This window comes from Tympanuchus pallidicinctus, unplaced genomic scaffold (genome assembly GCF_026119805.1).
Source record: "Tympanuchus pallidicinctus isolate F22 unplaced genomic scaffold, pur_lepc_1.0 scaffold2, whole genome shotgun sequence".
In the NCBI taxonomy this organism is placed as follows: domain Eukaryota; kingdom Metazoa; phylum Chordata; class Aves; order Galliformes; family Phasianidae; genus Tympanuchus; species Tympanuchus pallidicinctus.
Genome location: NW_026294721.1, coordinates 44892510 through 44912534, shown reverse-complemented (window position 1 = coordinate 44912534; position 20025 = coordinate 44892510). Strand labels below are relative to the sequence as shown.

At 40.2% G+C, this 20025-nt stretch overlaps 1 protein-coding gene and 1 long non-coding RNA gene across 3 annotated transcripts in view; one reads left to right on the top strand and one right to left on the bottom strand.

Moving 5' to 3' along the window:
* Positions 1-18421, top strand: part of LOC128080069 (uncharacterized) — a 222144-nt gene extending 203723 nt beyond the window's left edge. The window contains exons 4-6 of one of the 2 annotated variants that reach the window (XR_008206478.1): positions 15650-15764; positions 16860-17036; positions 18317-18421. This is a non-coding gene — a long non-coding RNA (uncharacterized LOC128080069). Of the gene's footprint in view, positions 1-15649; positions 15765-16859; positions 17037-17954; positions 18086-18316 lie in introns of those variants that run through there. The other variant, XR_008206477.1, reaches the window with a different exon arrangement.
* The window catches only part of ANTXR2 (ANTXR cell adhesion molecule 2), a 100003-nt gene that overhangs the window by 25379 nt on the left and 54599 nt on the right, over positions 1-20025 (bottom strand). The window contains exons 14-16 of the mRNA XM_052681879.1: positions 18367-18462; positions 14405-14572; positions 14169-14249 (exon numbers count right to left, since the gene is read on the bottom strand). Of these exons, the coding sequence (XP_052537839.1) occupies positions 14169-14249; positions 14405-14572; positions 18367-18462 (345 nt within the window). The remainder of the gene's footprint in view (positions 1-14168; positions 14250-14404; positions 14573-18366; positions 18463-20025) is intronic.

The window sequence follows — 20025 nt, the reverse complement described above, 5'->3', positions numbered from 1 at the left end:
GTCTCTCTATCCCTCTCACTCTTCTAGCAAGGTCACTTTCCAGAGATGAAACAACTTTTCCAGAAGGTATAGTGTTCAATAATTAATATCTGCTGATAGTCCCTTCCCAAAGCAGAGCTTTGAAAGTAAAGCAGGCTCATCACTAGCTTACAGCTTGAAAAATCCTTAAAAAAGATTTGAGTAGTACGTCTGGAAAAAATCAGCCTCAAGAACTTAAAATACATAGGACTGAATTCACCACTAATATAAACAGATCTGTATCCACTTACACCAGAAGGTAATTCAGCACTTCCTCTCTCACCAATCATCATTATCTTACTACTTGCCTGGGAACACTGACATCCAAATACATGTAATAGAATCTGCCATTAATAGCAAGATAGAAATACCTCCTGTTGCTTTCACTATTTCATGTAGAATAGCACAGTAATAATAGCACAATGATAGCCACCTACTCAGGAAGATGTCTCTTACTGGACGCCCTGCAGGACAGACAGTGAATCATAACCAGAGGGACATACTCTAAGCCAAACATTCCGGTGAATATAGAACATAGTTTCCTATGGTTGCTGTTGTGTTCTCTTCTACCACTTATTTTATAGCTGCCAACCTCATTTTGTTAGGTGATGTCCAGTTAAATAAATAGTTCACTAAAACAAAAAATTACCTTCAAGCATGTACTGAAAATAATGGTATCTTTCATATGGATGAGATATACATTGAATGCTGTCAGGGGGAGAATGAAATTCATTGACCAGAGACAAGTTTCAGATCACAGAAGCCTTGATATCTTGTGTCTCTATCCCAAGTTGGTCCTTTAGAGGGGTGAGGAAGAAGCATGCCATCTCCTTAGAGACTAACTAGTGAAGATGAGATAATCCAAGGCTGAATCTCCACGGCAGCTTTTTACTGGATTTGATTTCTTCTGGCCTATGTATGTTTATCTACTCAATACATATCTTGTAACTCTTGCAGCTGGTCCAGCAGCCAGACCAAGTTCATTCATAGCTGCCAGGGTGCTTCACATAATACTGCAAAGATGGGGCATTCACACTGGCCATGCCTGTCCTACCTTAAGTGCCTTTGTCTCCATACAGTTGACCCCTCAATCCTATATGATCCAATCCACTCAAAGATGTGTGTGGTCCTCGGGTATGGATACCCAAGGAGTAAAAGCAGGAATGGAGAAACTGTGCTAAGGAGATATGAGTCATCTATTCCAAACTGCTTTAACAGTCTTCAACTAAAACAATTTTAAAAGTCATTTATTTCACAATTCAGTGAAAACCATGTGCGTGCTAGGGACATCAACGAGGAGTGGAGTGGCAGGTGCTAATCCCTCTGGCAACAGTGACAGGACCAGGCAAACATGGATGCATTCAAGGCCAGGCTGGATGTGGCTCTGGGCAGCATGGTTTAGTGGTTGGTGACCCTGCCCATGACAGGGGAGTTGAAACCAGATGATCTTTTAGGTCCTTTTCAACCCAGGCCATTGTATGATTCTATGATACTTGGGCTCTGCAGAAGGCTGAAGCCCCTACATCTTAGTTATATCTGACAGGGACCAGGAGGGACAGTGGGGCAATCTGACTCTCACTGGTGTAATTTACCCTTTGACACTACTACTGAGCACTGAATATTTACATGCATGTAAATTACGCACATGTGTACACGCAGAAGCCCAGACACAGAGAGTCAACAGTAGTTGAGCATCTAGTCAAATGTCCCTTGTTTGTCTAGGCTAAGAGGAGTGTGTGTGTGAAACAGAGGATGACAGGCTGCAATTATTCCAATGTAGTACTTGTACACTGAAGGAAGGCGGCTGGGAGGAGGTGTCAACTGCAGGTCATTAAGGCTGACAAGGGCTGCAGTCATCTCTAGCAGCTGGCCCTCTCCCAAGTGGGCTGACCAATGGTGCCATCACCTTGTCTCCGAGGAGCCTTGCAGGCACATGACGTAGGCCTCACAGAGTGAGTAAAGGAGATAGGAGTAATGCTAATTGTTGTTCAGAGCAATCATAAGCAGAAAGCGCCACAAGCCACAATATTCTGACACTAGGCAGCTGATGTCTTTTATAAATACATATGGCTCCACATAGGTCAGCATATGATTTAACTTCATTTTACTTTTGTGCTATGCATAGGGTAAAATCTCTGTCTCTTAAGCTCCATGAAAAATGTTTTTTATTGATTAGACTCTTCCATGTACCAGTGTGGCACTGCACTTGTCTAGTGTTACTACAGGGAAGAAATGCCAGCATTTAAAAATGGCACCTGATTCTGTTTTCTAGTGAAGAGTTGACCCTGATACTGCAGTGGGACCCCTAGTAGTGGAAAGTAGCACCAAGGAGATGTTACACCGAATGCTATTTACCTGCACTTGATGGAGCTATGGAAACAAACCTATTTATGTCGCTCTTCTCTTGGGTCAAATGTGCTTGTCTCTGCTTTGAGAATTGAAGCATTTTCAGCCTCAAGCAATGGAATGTGAACTCTTCTACCCACATCATTTACCCTTCTTTTTCTGGCTGTTGTTCACAGGGCTCACTAGAGGCATCTCTGCTTCCCCCATCGTGTAAATGCTTTTGCCTTCATTAGTTGGTGTTCACATCATCTCCTAAAAATTGTCAGATACCATCACTGGCCTCATTCTTTATTACATTGTCCTCCTCAGATACTGTAACCCTTAGAAACCTGATGGCCTTTCTCTTGTGTCTTAATTACCACCCCTGCCACTCTGAGGAAGCCCTGCTGCTTTGGTCAGAGCAGCCTGCCTTTAGCAAAACTGCAATTCCAATGTGTGGCAGTGGCCCAATTGCTAGGCCACTCAGCTTTTGAGTGGAAATCAAGAATTAGCCAGTTGGAAGATATGCTTTATGTTTCTCTTGTACCTTTCTCCTGCTTTTGTTCAGTCTGTTCCATAACTTCACTCCAATCAACAGCATTTATGTCTCAGCTGAAATCTCGGTGGAGACAGCAGACTGGAAAGCAGCCTAAAAGAGGTGCCAGCTGTTTTCAGTCTGTGCAAACCCCCACCATCCTGGCTGGGAAAGAAAAGGAGGGTGGGCAGACCTTTAGGTGCCATGAATTGTCCTCGTGCTCTTGGTAAAAATGTGCATAGTCCAGTTGGCAGCATTTTTCAGTACTACAGTTACAAGTTGTTATCAAAGTGGCAATTACCAATACAAATCAGCAGCATGCACAATTATGTTGACTTTTAACATGTGGACCACCTTATGAATTGGATGTAATGAACAACACTGCAGCTGAAGACCAGCTATATTTACTACTCCTCAGATAAACCTTGGAGAAAACTTTGAAGTCCATACTGAAAACAATTGAAATGTGGAGATGCAGCACTTGGTTACATGGTTTTAGTGGGCACAGTGGTGGTGCATTAGTGGTTGGACTAGATGGTCTTAGAGGTCTTTTCCAACCATAATTATTCTACAATTATGTATTTCAGGAACCAAAAACAGGAGGCAAATGCCATCACTAGGGATTGGCTACTGTGGGGAATTTCCAACTAGCATCACTCAATGCAGGCTGAGTGTGGACAGGCTGGATCAGCTGAACCAGAGCACTATGCTAGTAAGTCATTGGGCTTCTCAAGTACTTGTAACACAGAACTCTCAAATCTTTAAAAGAAAAAATTAAAATTTCTGCTTGCAGTTTGAGCCACTGTTGTAATGCTTATCTAGCAGACAGAACTGGCTTTTATTCAGGAAAAATATGTTATACTTGGCAAGAATTAAGCACGTGAAATTGTATAAAGCACTCTCCAAAGCTCAATGGCTTTGTGCTGTTGATTGATTTGGCCCTGACTAGGAGAAGTGCTAGACAGATGCAATTGGCCTTGATACTCCCAGGGTCAGTTCCACAGAGACATGAAGGCATACAATTTGGTGGGAAAAAAAAAAAAAAGGATGAACAAGATTTTGGTTCAGTAGGTCTGAATACTTTTACATGCGTCTACCCCCAAAAAACAAATGCTAGGAGCAGGAAGGGCTTCCAAGGAAAACAAGCATGACTCTTTAATATGCTGTGATTTAAGGGGGTGCAAATCCATGGCACCGTGTGCACAAGTCCCTGGTATGCATTTGCAAGGCCAATCTTAGTGAAATTTGTTCTTTCTTGGATTTTCTTTCTCTCCACCAGAGTGTAGAGGATACTTTAATAATTTAACTAAGGATAGTTTTAATATATATGACATATAGGAATCATTCAAAGGGTAGAGTCAGTAACAAATATCAGGATGGAGATAACATTGTATCACTTCTTCTCCAATTACCACCAATAGAGATAGTAGTTTTTGGTTTTTTTTTTACTCTGCCAACCACACTGCACTTTTAATGCAACTCGATTTGAGAAATTAAATCCAGATTTCACAGTTTCCTAGATCCAACAGAAACACAATCCACTGCATCTTCCCAATCTTCTACACGCCCTTCTTTTCTTTTTGCTACCAATGCTGTTATCAGAGGGGAAAAACATATTTTGTTGCCATCGTAATCTTAATAAAATGCTCCACCAAGTTCATTAGCCACCTATGATCTCTGACCATCTGTTTGGGGTACATCTATCTCGTATTACCAAAGGGAACTGATGTCTACTAATGCATGGCAGATTGGTTGTTGGGCCTGACCCTGAATATCATTATGAAAATTACTGCAGAAATAAAAGGTCATTCCCATCAGCTGCCTGAGCCTCAAAGTGGCTATGGGAGGGCAGAAGCCTTTGTTTGTAGCCATTTTTATTTTATTAATAAAATTATATGCATGACCTGCAACTACTTGGGATTCAGCTGTGGTAGGCACTCGAAATTCAAGATAGTGACCAAAGTTCTGCAGAAGTGAGGACAAATGTAACAGTCCACACAGGTGGGGAGCAAAGTCAAGAACAAGGCCAGAAGGCAGCGCTGGAAGAGGACAGGAAGCAGTATGGACAGGACATGCCCTAAAATGCAATACCTCTTTCCTGGGGTAAGTAGTTGTTTCTTACTGACAATGCACAGCATTTATATGATTTAGAGATGCACGACAGTTTGTTAAGATGAGGGGATGTGAGGTTTGCTAGAGAAGTCCTTCCTTGGAACTGAGTAACATCGTTAGAGACTTTTGGTTCTTCTGAAAATGTTAAGCCCTAAACAACTGACTTTTTTTTCTGGGATCATTTTCTACAACTTCCTAAAGATACCTGTCTATCGTTTTACAACCACTCCAAGTTTTAGCAGGTTTTATAGCATAAAATATCACCCATCAACTTGGGCACAGAAAGATATGAAATGCTTTACCTGCTGACGTGTACTTTCCATCTGCATCTACCTTTTCTGATCATACAGTAATGTTTTGCATGCTGTAAGAAAATTTGTATTTCAGATTATCAAAGGATTTCTGTTGTTTCCAGTGAAAAAAATATAATAATGAAAATCCAATCCTCTTTAATTTCATCAAATTGATTCCTATTGGAGAGTTTGAATTATTAGGTGCAGTAAAAAAAAAAATATAAAAAAAATAAAAAAAGAGAGCAACACTGTGGAAGAAAACTAGAGATAGAAATGTGCATCAGAAAGAAAGTAATCCTTGTATATGAATGATCAATGCAGAGCCCTAGAGTAAAAGCAATGCAGTGGTAATTGAAGTGCTGTCCTTAGTGGGTTATGTTAAACATTCAGAGGCTATAGGTCAGTGAAACTGTTACTTATCATCTGGTTAGCTGTCCAACAGAGGCTGCTTAAGAAAGACAGCGAGCTTAGCTCATTTAAATTGAAGTGATTGATTTTCATTTAGCATTTGTCCACCATGGTTATCAGAAGTTGCAAAATTCATTTCAGAGTGACTTAAAAGGAACAGAATTATTTGTATCCATATATATTTAGTGACACAAAGCAGCATTAATAACTCCACTGCTTATAATTGAATTAATTTTTTTAAAACTGCATTTAAATTACATGAAGGCTGTGACACAAGCTATCAAAAACCAACACATTCAATATTAAAATTAAATGTTAAGGCTGAGGGCATGCCATTATGTCACACTACTGGGGGACAAAACTCAAATTATCAAGACATTCTAATTTATGGATGGATGTCTGCCTGAACTTTTAAGTGTAATGGACTTTGGCAATGTATGGCACGCTCGCTTCTTTTAGTAGGTAGAAATTTCCTCTTGAGACAAAACATGCAGATGAAGATCAGAGGCATATGTTACTTGAAGGCACTCCATGAAGATTTTAAAGCTAGTAGAAAATATTACAGCTTTTGCTTACAACTCAAAAGCTTATTTTTTTTTAATTCTAAATGGACCTGTACTTCACTGTGGACTTAAGAAATGCAAAGATTAATTTAAAAAGAAAAATGTTATTTAATTCTGAGAATGCAGTAAAAATATCAGAAGAAAAAAAAAATCTTCTCTTTTTCTGCACTACCCACTTGTAACAGTCACATTTGGCAGAAATCCTTCCAAACTTTTTAATGCAATCAATGTCAAGATTATGGAGCAGCTCCATCACCCTGCCTTCTTTTTGATAATGTCATATTAAAACTAATGAGAAGATTTACACACATGAAATTATTAGGATATGCAGCTGTTTTCAGGCTTAGTGCCACTGTTGTTATGATACAGTGACAGTATCTGGGTGGAGCTGCTTATGCACACTTGGTCCTCAAATAGCTATAACTGAGCACAGCTTCATAATAATCTCATTTTAAGTGAATAAACAACTCTGAGGTCCAGGCTGCCACAGATACCTACAGGTAGCACTTCAAAGTGACACACAGTGACTCAGTTTCTAAAAATGCTCTTCTCAAGATGTTTTCTCAAGGCTTTCCTTTTGCTTAGAGAATTAGAGCTCATAATGTCAAAGGCAAGGCAGCCTATTTCTTCTCCCAGTAACAGTTTGAGCCTCCCACCTCACTCTGACCTCAGGTTTCCTATCCCAGATCCCCTCTCACACCCGGTTGGTTGATTTCCATCATTAGTTGTCTTTGTTGATATGAAGTATTTGTGCTGATTTTCTCCAAATGGCAACGAAGTCACAGTCTGAATCTTGTTAAACATGCCAGACCACCGTTGGAAAGATCTGAAATCTTCCATTTCTACAGCTACGGAGAATCCCATCTCCAATGAACTCTACCACCTCTAATAATCATTTTGAGCATGAGGGCTAGAATGAGTAAAGCATTATTTCTGCTCCAAATAAACTGTTTTCATTTAGATGTTGTCAAAAAATGAAAAGTAAAGGAGTAAGGACACAACTATGGGAAATTCTTCGCTGATTGTGCATAAGCCAATAGGATGCCTTTTCATCCACATATAGTGTTTATATTGCCTACAACATGGTTTCAAATTGTTTTAGTTCCTTCTCCTTAACTGTGACCCTCTGGAAAAGCAAACCCAGAGCTGTGTCAAGGAAACGCAGTCATTAAAGTCATTTCATCCTTGGATTTCAAATTTGTGATGAGGTGGAAGAATTGGTGCCACTGTTTGAAATCAAATTCTGACCTCTTCTTCAGTCTGCTAACAAGAAGCATTCCCAGCTTGATGACAAACTCTCAAGACATCACAGCAATGGATTATCTGCCAGATCAGTGAGGCACCTTCTTGGGAAGTCCACTGTTACTGTGCTGTTCCTGCTCAGCAGAAGCACCTCAGATGCTAAGTGAAAATTTACAGATCAGCTCAACTGACTGCTGAATGACTAATACAAAGCAGCACTAATGCTCATAAGTCCCAGTAGTCCAAGCAGAGTTAGAGAGGTTGTTCAAGAGGAGGAAGATCTTGCAAGAGCAACAAAATGGAAGATGAAAGCCGTAAATCTTCCACAAATGGGACCTTGCTAGGAAAATAGCTGAGCAATTAGTCAAAATCTATTTGTTTTTAAATACACTAGAATTGCTCACCAGTTAATTCCAATGAAATTCAGGTTGAAGCAGAAAGCCACAGTGAATCCTCGGAAATTGGGTGCATTTATGGGATGCCCCTTTGTGGTAGTGCAATAGGTAATACATCACTACTAAAGGAAGACTGGATGCAATTTACTACGGGAAACGAGCAAAAGTTTTGACTAACCATTTAAAGAGGTAACGCAATACTCAGCATGGGCATGATGAAAGAACTTTCAGCCCCTTGGCTCTATTTTTGTGTATGCGATGAATGATATAATGATAGATGTGATTAATGATATAACAATCATCTGTAAATGGTGGAGCTACAGAAATGTACAGCACAGTTTGCATCTACGCAAAATTCAAATGCCAGGTCTCTGTCACGGTGTTTTTTCTTCTTGCCTAGTTTATACGCTCAATCCATAATTTAATACTTCTTCCTGCATACGGTATTTTGGTAAACATCAAAGCAGTGTTACGGGATTTATCACATAGTTACATAGCGGCAGCTATGGGGAGTTACACCTCTATTCATTCTGACTGTCTAGCAGTAACTTGTTTAAAAATAAAAAAGGGAAGAGTGAATGCACGAACCTAAGCTCCAGGAAACTGTGAAAGATAGAACTGGTTATGTTTCTGTTTGAGATCTGTAGGTGTCTTCATGGCCAGAGGCACACAACAACACGTGCTGCACATTTGTTAAACACCAATCTTATGCAAATCTGCGTATCAGATATACCCATTTGCAAAATACTCTAGTTAAATGGCATATATAATGAAAATGGCTACAAAGACGTCTGAATGTAGAGGTGTACTGTTTATTATGTGGAAATGTAACCTGTGTGCATTGTGTTTTTTGATTTTCATCAAATATTGCCAGAGAGCATGTGATGCCTCTGCATCCAAATGTTTCTCACTGCTATTTGTATACATCCATACATATATATCTGCACTTCATACAGAAATATACGTATGTGTAAATTGTGTGAATGTAAATATAAGATATGCCATATGTCCCAAAAGTCCCAAAAGAGCATCTGATGTTGATGTGTAGACAGTATGTTAAGGATCTTCCTAATTAATAACCCAGATTAAAACCTCTTGGCAATCAATTAAGATTAATGACAGAAGTCACTCTCTATCCCCCTGCGCCCGCATATCAGGCTGTGAAAACCCTGGGTCGTGAAACTTTAATCCTGTTATCTGCTGCCTTCTCCATCTGAAAAGCCTACAGATTAACAGAGCAGACATTATCGAATTTACAACCAGCCGCTCGGACAGCTGCCCTACTTTCAGCAGTTAATGGAAAAGGAACTAATCTGGTTAAGAGCATGGGACTAGTTCATAAATCTGGGTGCACAAGACAGTTAAAGCTGTCACGTCTCTTCTGGATGGCAGTGACTGAATTAACCTGTCGGCTTTCTTCCTGCTGCATCTTGAAGGTGATCAGTCTTTCTGTAAGCTGACTAATGAGACACTCAACATTCACATAAACTAAAATTCACATTCCCTCCCTGTAAAGGCTGTGTCCAGGCTGGGTGTTGTTTTATGTCTGAGTTTGGTTGAATACACACAGCATTCTCTTTGCTGGAAGCCAGGCAGTAATCAAATATAACTTTTTACCGCAATCTGCTCCATAAGAAGTTGTGTTGAGGAATTAAGGAAACCATCTTCCCCCCTTCAAACTGTGCAGAATGAAACAAACAGTGAGGGACATTGAGCTGAAAATGAAATGTTTTCTTCTTAATACAGCATGGATGGGGTCAGGGGTGGAAAGAATGGTAATGCTCCTTGGGCTGCTGGAGATGGTGTTTGACAGCTGAAGCAAATTCACATGACTTTCCATCTCAACAGGCACTCTCTCTGTGCTGCCAGTACAGCTCGAGTTACAGCAATGCCTGGTAGGGTGTATCTTACCCTAAAACACTTAGCTGTTTCTAAACTACTAAAACCAGCAGGAATTCCTCTGGCTGCACACACCATGGGGGCAGCTCCACTTTTTAGAATGCTCTGTTAACCTGTTGTGGCATCAACCAGAGGTGCATGCTATACTTTGGTATGGCACTGCTCCCATCAGGACCATCACCCACCTGTACAGCTGCTGTTGTCTTGCGGCAATGGGAACACAAAGGCACTTATTTCATTCATAGAAGTGTTTGTGCTCATACTATTGAGTTCTGAATGCTCATTTAAAAAAAAAAAGCAACAGCTCTCATCTACACAAAGGCAAGGAGTACCAAAGTGACTGCCTGCACCTATGGGAAAATATTCTTATTTTCACAATACTGGGACATCATTGTCTTTTCATAAAAAAAAAAAAAAGCTACTGCTTTTTCTGAAACCTCATTCAGTGCTTCACTCACCAGGATGCATTGCTTTCTATTGGAGACCAACCTCTGGATTCAGTCGGAATGGGGCAGTTTGAAATTACTGCTCTTAAAATGTTCCCTTCCATTTTCTTTAACTTAAACTGAACTTCAGTTCAGAAAGTGAACTTAATAATTTACCAATAATCTTACTGTGGAAGTTTAGGAAAAACACTGGCTCCAGTTTCGGTCTGCACAGACAAATTTTTGCTTGGAGAAATGGCAGAAAGCAGAAAACATTGAAGAAGAAGAGGTGCTCTTTACCTCTCCTCTCACTTTATAACCAGTTTTGCATCTTCCAACCACTGCAGCCGTTCAGGAGATCCCAAATAAAGATAAGCATTACTTTATGAATTCTTGGGTTTCTTTTAAAATTCTTAGCCAATGTTTTCTTTGATATCATTGCTTCTACATCATTCCATATTATCAGTGAATTAAGAGCTCAAGTGAAAAGTATCCCACGGTAATGCAAATTGCTGCTAGGTGCAAGCAGTTGAACTTTTCATTGGTACCTGTTAAAGCATGGTGTAGAACTGAAACTTGGGGTTGTCCTAGGCACTGCAGTTGGTCTTTGATTCAAAACACTGAGAGCTCACTCTCAGTGAAGGGACTCCCAGCCTCAGCCTTCTAACAGTTCCTTTTATATTCTCTAACTGACAGTCTGAACGAATGATTTAATGTTTTCTGCCTGTGCCCAGTGTAGAAACTACTGAACAAACACAAAGGGAATAGCAACATGGGCCTCATCTCAGAGAATATCATAATGTCAAAGTCTTTTGAACTGTGAAGTTGTGATGCTAACAGAATTACAACACAAAATTCTGTTGCATAACATAGCGACACACACAAAGTAACGTTACATTAAACAGATGTTCCTATGAATTTTGCAGCCATTACTACAAATTCATCTTTGAAGCATGTAAAAGCTAACAGGTTTAAAATTATATATATGAGTGTGGTTTTCTTATGCTTTTTTGTAACATCAAAAAAACTAGAAATGCCCTGTAGTTCTACTATAGAAACCTATTGTTGAATGAACTATGGATTTTTTTTCCTTTTCCCAGCCACATATGTTCGCATTCTTACTGTGCAAAATCTTAACTATGACTGCCATGGGCCATTTGTAGACTTAAAAGAATTTTGTGCAAATTATAGCAAGCAGTAAGGTTATACTAAGTATTTGAGGAACATTAATGACAACCTCTAGGTGCTAAATCAGAAAATAAACTGAAGAATTTTTGTAAGAGAATAGGCCCCTAATGATCACAATGCAAACCACTGCCAAGTTTCTTTCTCATGTAAACTCTATGTCAGAGGTGTTCCAGTATGGAAACAATGGCAGATGCTCCTCATGCATGCATTCAAAATAACACTGAAAATAACATTATGGGCTGAAGGTTGCCTAAAACCCTTGGTCAGTTAAGTGGTTTAACAAACTACCCTAAAACTACAGTGATTCCTTATTTTTTACCCCTTACATAAAGAAAAGAAAGCATAAATACGAGTAGGAACATGGGGTAATGAATCATTTATAAATTATCTTGTTAGCAAAGAAAACAAAACATTGCTTTGAAAACAAAATAATCTCCTGCCGCAGACTCCACTATGTTTGATGGGAGCCCTTCAAAAGATCCATGGCTTAATGGAGGCTGTTTGTGTGGGGACTTCGATCTGTACCTGCTGTCCCCTGTCACTCCCGGGGAACTCGGCGGCAGATGTTGCAGCGCTAAGTTGTCTCTGAAGTGGCTCTCCATCCTCATCTCCCCACCACAACAGAGTCAAACTATATTAGATCTCTTTATTTGTGCCCGAGGCATGTTTGGGAGCGCAGCTGTGTCCACCCCCAATCTACCTTTAGTGTTTCAGCCCCCAGGCGGCAAATGGGAGACCAAAACTGTTCTGCCACTCTCAACTACATCTGCTGACAATCCAGCCGCCTCGCTGCAGGCTGCCGAGGACCTGTGCAGATGTCATCAACAACCTGCTAGCTCACACCTGTACCGGCGTCCCCAGCCTCACCATTGCTGGCTGAAAAATGCATGGCTCCAAGGACTGCCGTCTGTAATCAAAGCTCCTTCACTCAGCTGCATGCAGCCTCTGACCAGGCCATCTCAGCATTAGCTGGCAACATGGAAGAGTGGGAGACGGGGGAGGAGGAAGATTTGCTTTGATACTTCACGCTTAAATTTCAATTACTTGATCAAGGAACTGAATTCAGCAGTGAATTCTTCTGCAAGTGGGAACTACCAAATTCCTAGGCAGTAAAAGGAAGAAAATAAAAGAGCTGCTTTGCTGCTGTTTGCCATAACAGTGTCTCCCAGTTAGGTGCATGCACATGTGTATTTCACTCTACATACGTGTCTGCTTATCATACTGACTTCAACTCACCAGGGGAACAGCATAGGATGTGCAGCCAGCAAATCATGAACTAGGGAGGTGTATTTTTTTTTCTTCCAAGATATAAAATACTGAGACAGGCACAAATAGCATTCCTACAGTACTACAAGTCACACCTTAATGATCATTATTTTGATCTCAATTCATTCGTAGAAATTCTATTCCTCTTTTCAATAAAGATACTGAAGGTTAGTGAGATACCTCTCTGTTTTTTATAAGCCAAGATGTTGGTCAATGTCATTCTGTCAAATCCAGAGAGGACGGATGCCTGATTTCTTACTGGGCCAAAAATGACTTCCCTGGTAATCCAATTTTCACAGAACCACAGAATTTCCAGTAATTGCCATTCTCATGGCCAGAAATCCTCAGAACAGAGCCTGACTGACAATTGTAGCCTGTTCAGGTAAAGCCAGATCAGGCATCAGTGTTTCTATTTACATTGAATTTACTTGTTAAAGTACTATTTACTTGTTAAAGTACTATAAAGTACTGTATATTTTGCATGAAAAATTACTACTGTTCATTATTCCGTATGACATGAATAACCCATTCAAGCAGTAAACAACATGCAAACATAACAACCAGAACGCTAACATCAGTATCTGATAGTCATACAAAGAGTATGCTTCTGTATGGGAACTGCTGAATCACAGCCTGAACCTCTGATTGATCACCTGAGGCGAGCAATGAGTCAGCAACAGGAGCACAGGTGAAGGCAATCCAGCTGTGCTGCTAGAAGGGGTGGAGCCTGGCTGCACCTCTCCTAGACCCCTTTAAAAGCTGACTGCCGGGGGGGAAGGATCTCTTCTGGAGATCCATTTGGCTGGAGTTGTGTGAGTGAGCCCTGATATGGGTAAGCATCCTATCTTTTCTGTTTTGGAGTAATAACTATGTAGCCAAGCTCTCTAGTATGCCTCGTAACTATAACACCTGTACATTCATTCATTGTACAACTTCCTATCTCCAGTTCTGCGAGTTGTCATTCTGCAACTTCCAAATGCATGCCCTTGTCCTAGATAAATCCCTAGATAAAACTTTTTCTTATGTGAGAACAGCACCAACCACCAGCCCTATTATCAGGCAGATAACCTAAAGAGTGATTACCTCTCTTTCCATCAGAAGTAGCTCCTTCTCTTTAACATCTCTAATTCTTATGTTGTCTTCATGGGATATGTTGCAAAAATAGCAGCTCTCACACACTGTTGCTTTAAGGTAACTGAGAATCTGATCTGCCATGCCCATCTGTTGGTGGGGTAGTGTGTTGAGAAGAAGTTTCCATCTCACTTAGAGGAAATAGTTTGCTCCTACAGCTCTTCAAATGTGTCACACACGGGAATGCATATCTTTCAATGTACGTTTTTTTACCAATGCATTATTTTTTTCTGTTGTGCCATTCTTTCTATTGCACTGCTTTCTTTCATTAAGGCCATGGAATTACCAGTGTTCAGCAGCTGATATACCCTGGCTGTAACATGCCCCTTTTTTGCCCACCACAATTGATACACTCGTGCTGCACAAACCTCATCTCCTTGTTGTGGTCGCATCAAAGAGACTCTGTCATACTGTCTTCGTAACAGTGCCCACAGTGCATCAAGTCGACCCTGTGGCAACAGAGCAACAGGACTCTGAGTATGATAAAACCAACAAAATCTCATTTATTTCAGTATATTCAGTTCAGCTTGTGTAAGATGAGTAAGGCACACAAAGTCCTACCTTTAGTACAAAACTACACTGTACTGAAGACTAAAAAGCTTACCTTAATTGGTGTATACCACTTCTCCTGAATGACTGGTGAGGTAGGCTTTGGTTTAGGTGGTTTTGGATGAAAAGGTTCTTCTGGTTCTTCTGGGAGTTTCACTACAGCATTTTTTGCTTTTTCTAATCGAGCCCCTTCTTCAGTGGATCCTTTGTCCCCCCAGCGAACCTAAAAAAAGCCAGAGTTTAGATGTAAATACAATGCAGACAAATGACCAGGGAACTATGGCTGAAAAAGTTTAAATTTGGAAGAAACTCTGAATTAACAGGAGAACAGAAAATGTTCACTCCTCCTTTTTGATAACAAGCATCTTAAATGCATATGTGTGATTTTTTTTTTTTTCTCCATCTCACAAAGGCAAATAATTAAGAGAAATACGGAAAGAAAATCTTATCATACACCTCACAGACTGCAAAGCAGACAGGAAATCTGATTTATCCTACACCTCTACCTGACACTGATGAAAGCCTCGATTTCAGCCACCCCAGATTTACTAACACAGTGTGCTTCCTGAGAATCCCAGTTTAGATGGAAGGTGTTACTTCAGCACTACTGAACAGAAACTCAGTGGTGCTATTTAGAGACTTTTAAGTAGCTCTCCATACTGGAGAAAATATAGATGAAGCAGTCACCTGCATAAGTAAATGTGAAACATGTAACTAACTGTAAGTATCTATATCACTGCATTAAGAGCACTAAACATACATGGAAGGGGATGTTTGTTGGAAGGGGATGGAAACCTGGAGTATTGCTGCTGATGAGACAAATGCCTATTTCCACTTCTCTAGAAGGTTCTAATTACCAGGCTATATAGAGAAAGTACAGAAAAACATCTTTCCTCCAAGAGAGATGATTTTTGCTATGGTAATCTTATTTCTTACTATAATTGGAAACATGGTGCAGCAATTATTTTTGCTGTATCCTACAAGCAAACAAGCCTAGGGAAGACTCTTAACTTCTCATCTTGAAAGAGCGTATAAAAGCTATGGTTGGAGCTTAAAAGTTCTTGGTAAAAGTGGCCCCAATTATGTTCAGTGCAAGACTCTGAATACCCTGCCTCCTCTTTCAAGCTAGAGTATAAGGAGGATGTGATAAACCAAAAGACAGCAAATTAAGTTCTGACAGTAGATCTTGCATAAACGTGATGTTTATGCTGGTGAGTCATGAAATCGCTGACTGAAAAAAGCAAACTATTCTTACAAAACTCCACCTACACACTTTTTTTTTCTTTTTTTTTTCCCCCAGGGATCTCCTAACTAGATATGCCAGGCATGAAAAGAGATGAATCAAAATAAGAATAATTGAAGATACTCACCCTTTCCCTCAGGGAAAGAATTAAGAGCATCACTGCAACTGCTTGGTAGGTATATCCCATTTCTATCTTGCTGCTTATCAATTCAAACACTTTAAAAAAGGGCAGAAAAAATAGTGGGATGCAACAAATCTCCCACTGCAAAAGGGCACAAGATTGTTTTGTAAAAAGAAATAAGCCGAGTTTTCTTTCTGCTGCCAGGAAAAAGGAAGAAGGCTGCTTCAGGTCTTGCTAGGGACACCATACTGTACTGAGATCACTATGCAATGGGATGAGGGTTGGCAGCAACCTGCTTTCTTTGTCATCCTAAGTTCCATATGCAAAACATGCTGATAAGGAAAGTGAGGGAAATATACAGGCAAGTCATAGTCTGCCCTCTTTCAAACATACAAAATAACCTGGAAGAAAATTTTATCACCATCACAAAGAGTCTGTTAACAATGTAATCTCAGTAGAGAGAATGAGAGCAGCAAAGTACAACAGAGCTTGATTTGGTCTGTAATGCTATATGTCACCTGTGTTAAAAAAAAAAAAAAACAACCCATAATTTCCTAGAAGGGTTATTGTTTTGAACCTTACTGTTATTTTGGACTTTGCCACTTGGCTTGCTTAGTGATATCTACTTTTCACAGGGGAGTCTTGTCTCTACAATATTAGAATTGGCTTTCATGTCCAAGTAGACCCTGCTGAGTCTTTAAAATGCATCTGTATCTTTCACTGTGATCAATGGTACTTTTACAATGTTTTTTATGAAGTTGTTAAAATGTATTTTAAACACTGTTAAAGCCATTTAGAGATACATGGTAGATTCCTTACTGATGGAATGACCTTCTCCTTCAGATTTAAATGGCTTCACCAGAATAAACCAAAATTTGTAGATTCTGACAACACAACTTTGACATTAAAACCAATTGTCTGTAATGAGTAAGATCCAGAAATGATATCTTAAAACTTTGAAGCAATGTCAGAAGACAAATCTAGGAGGAGTGAACATCCTGGCTATGTTATCATGGTCTATCACAGAGGAGCAAAAGTAGTGGGGAAGAAAGGAATGCCCTGAAAGAGAAGAGTAAGCATAGGGAAGTAGGGAAGGACTGCTGAGTGGAAATGTAACAGTTTGTTCTCTACTTTTCTCTGTCTAAGGAAACAGCCCAAAAGTCAAGCTGTCAGGAGAATGGCAAAAGAACAGAATGCAGAGAAGCAAGAAAAAAAACCCACGTAACTGAATTGCCATCTGAACTAAAAACGCTGAAGAAAATGAAATGACTAGACCATTCAATTTTTCATTGGCCACAGAATCCACTGCCCTCTCATTGTCAGGTAAGGAATAACCTCTCTTAGATCTGTTTACTTTCATCATGCTCTAAGACAGTGATAAGTGCAAGGTGCAAACAGCTGGAAACAGGCAGTTAAGCCAGCATTCCCTCAGCCCCATTACTATAGGTTCCATGGAACAGAGGAAGAGCCTCGTATTTAAGTGCTGTGACATTTAAGGTGAGGTGACCAGCTGAGTACCTCCAGCTTCCAGAGAAGAACAGAGACACGGCTTCATAGAATAAGGGGCCTCTCACGAGTCTGTGCAGTTTAATTTGACTTACAACTATACATCTTTATTCCTACTACAGATAAAAATGTTTTTAACTTAATTATTACTTTATCCTCCTTTCTTTTGAAAAGAAAACACCATATATTTGCCATGTGATAAGAATGTATTTCTTAATGCTAGAGATATTATTTCTGTTCATCTGAATATATATCAGATTTCTGTTTCACTTGACAAGATCCTCTGTACAAACTGTAATGTTACAAACCCTGAAACCTCTTCCTGGAGGTTCATTATGGCTCCTTTGAAAAAATCCAGACTTGTTATTCTTTATGTTGGAAAGCACTACACAAAATGGTTTGTTTCTGAAAGCTGAGGCTCTTCTAAATTAGCAGTTCTGAATTGCTAAAGGAAACACGTATAAACAATAGAACTTTAAACTTGCACATTCTTCTGCTGCATTTCAAAAGGGCTCAGGCAAAACCATTTCTTAGGCTGATACACTTATAGTTTGATCAAGACATAACTATATGGCCTAGGTGGGAATTTCAGAGACAGTTTCCTAGATTAAACTTAAAGACAGAAAACTGCTTTGCAAATTCCATAAAGGCTGACTTGACTGTAAAATCTGACATAAGGACGTGCACATTTTCATTCTGTTTTAATTAACATGATGCTATCGTGTCTCTTCAAAGACAGGCACTGTTGTCGCTGTGAGTTCCTTTGGGATCAAGCCTCTCCTTAGCATCACCATTGTCAACGCATTTGGCTGGCCCACAGTTGGAGGACTTATGTTTCACTGTAATTTCTTCCAAAACATTCAGAAAAGGCTCTCACTCTCTCCTTCTCATTAGCTTGATGGAAAGAGCATGTCTTCAAGCAGCTATTTAAAGTTCCAGTCAAATGGAACTACAGAAAGCTGTTCTTTCATAAGCAGGGTCAAAATTATTTGATAGGGTAAAAATGTCATAAGGCTTATGTCATTGGGAAAGAAGCAAACATTATACCATTGTATTTCCAGTACATTTTCAAAGTCTTTTTTTTCCACCACTTGCAGCCTCAGAGACCTTGTATTTCAGTGAATTATCACCCTTATATTGTACAAACCTCCATCCTTTTGATTCCTCCAACTCCTCGTCCACCATAGTAGGAAGCATCCACTGTGGGCCATTTCTTGGTAGGTAAGGGTTCTTGTTCCTCTTCCTGTCAATAAATTGAAACACACTTGCTTTTAAAAGATATTTATTTATTTACTTATTTATTTAGTAGGTATCTTTCTAGTATCTTTTATTAGAGTACACAAGAAAATGTTTTCCTATCTTAGATGTGAAGAACCAGATTTTTAGTTTCCTCAAATGTTCACTCATTTCCAGGCAAAATCTGGTCATGTTTGGAAATACTCTTTTAGGAGTTTGTGTGAGAAAAGTATTGGTGGCATCCATTAGGAAAGCCCAAATGGGGAATCCAACTGCTTATTCTACAGATCAGTATACATTTGCCCTGTCTTTTTTTTGTTTGCATTAATAAAAACAAGCAAAACACACAAACAAAAAAGAAAAGGATCAGTGGTAGCTTCCTCTACTGAAAATGTAATGCTTGCAAAGAGCCAGATTATCAGCCCCACTCACTGGGATTCAGCTGACAGCATTCAGTGGATCTGCAGTAAAGGTTACACAGCCAATCACAGTTTTCTAAGCCAACCAATGTCAAACTTGCTCTTGGCTGCCTCTGTTCAGTGAGGTACCTTATCATGGCCTTTGCTGTCAGAACACACTTGAATATGCTCAAGCAATTAGCTAAGTCAACACCAAGAGGCAAAAATACTGAAGACATCAAAAAAGCCTCTACTATGTTACTGCTGATAAGAGGAAAATAAGTTCCCTTATAAAGGTCTCTCACTGTCTCAAATGCCAAAGCTGTGGGAACACACAGTTTTAAGTCCTATGATGAATCTTTGGATTGTCAGGTAAGGACAACTCGGTCCTCCTGCTTTCAATGAGGAATGAGAAAATGTTAAATTGTCTTGAGGAAGAGCTACTGAACAGTTACATGGATATGACATATGATATGTGAGGGGTGGTCAGCAGGGAGAGGGAGGTGATTGTCCCTCTCTACTCGGCTCTTGTGAGGCCCCATCTGGAGTACTGTGTCCAGGTGTGGAGCCCTCAGTACAAGAAAGACACTGAGATTTTGGAAAGGGTCCAGAGGAGGGCGACTAAGATGATCAGGGGGCTGGAGCACCTCCCCTATGAGGACAGGCTGAGGGAGTTGGGCTTGTTCAGCCTGGAGAAGAGAAGGCTGCGGGGTGACCTCATTGCAGCCTATCAATACCTGAAGGGAACCTACACCCAGGAGGGGAGTAAACTCTTCATAAGGGCTGACAACAGCAGGACTAGGGGAAATGGATCCAAGTTGAAGGAGGAAAGATTTAGGTTGGATGTTAGGGGGAAGTTCTTCACAAGGAGAGCGGTTAGGCCCTGAAACGGGCTGCCCAGGGAGGCTGTGGATGCCCCGTCCTTGGACGTGTTCAAGGCCAGGTTGGATGGGGTCCTGGGCAACCTGATCTGAACGTGTATGTTTGGTGGCCCTGCTAGGCAGGGGGGTTGGAACTACATGATCCTTGAGGTCCCTTCCAACCCGGGTGATTCTGTGATTCTGTGACCCTGTGACCTTGAATGACTTAATTCATACTACTGATGACTGAGAAAGAGTAGAAAAGTGGACTTTGGCCACTCTCAGCCTAAGGCTTCTCACAGGGCAGTTCTT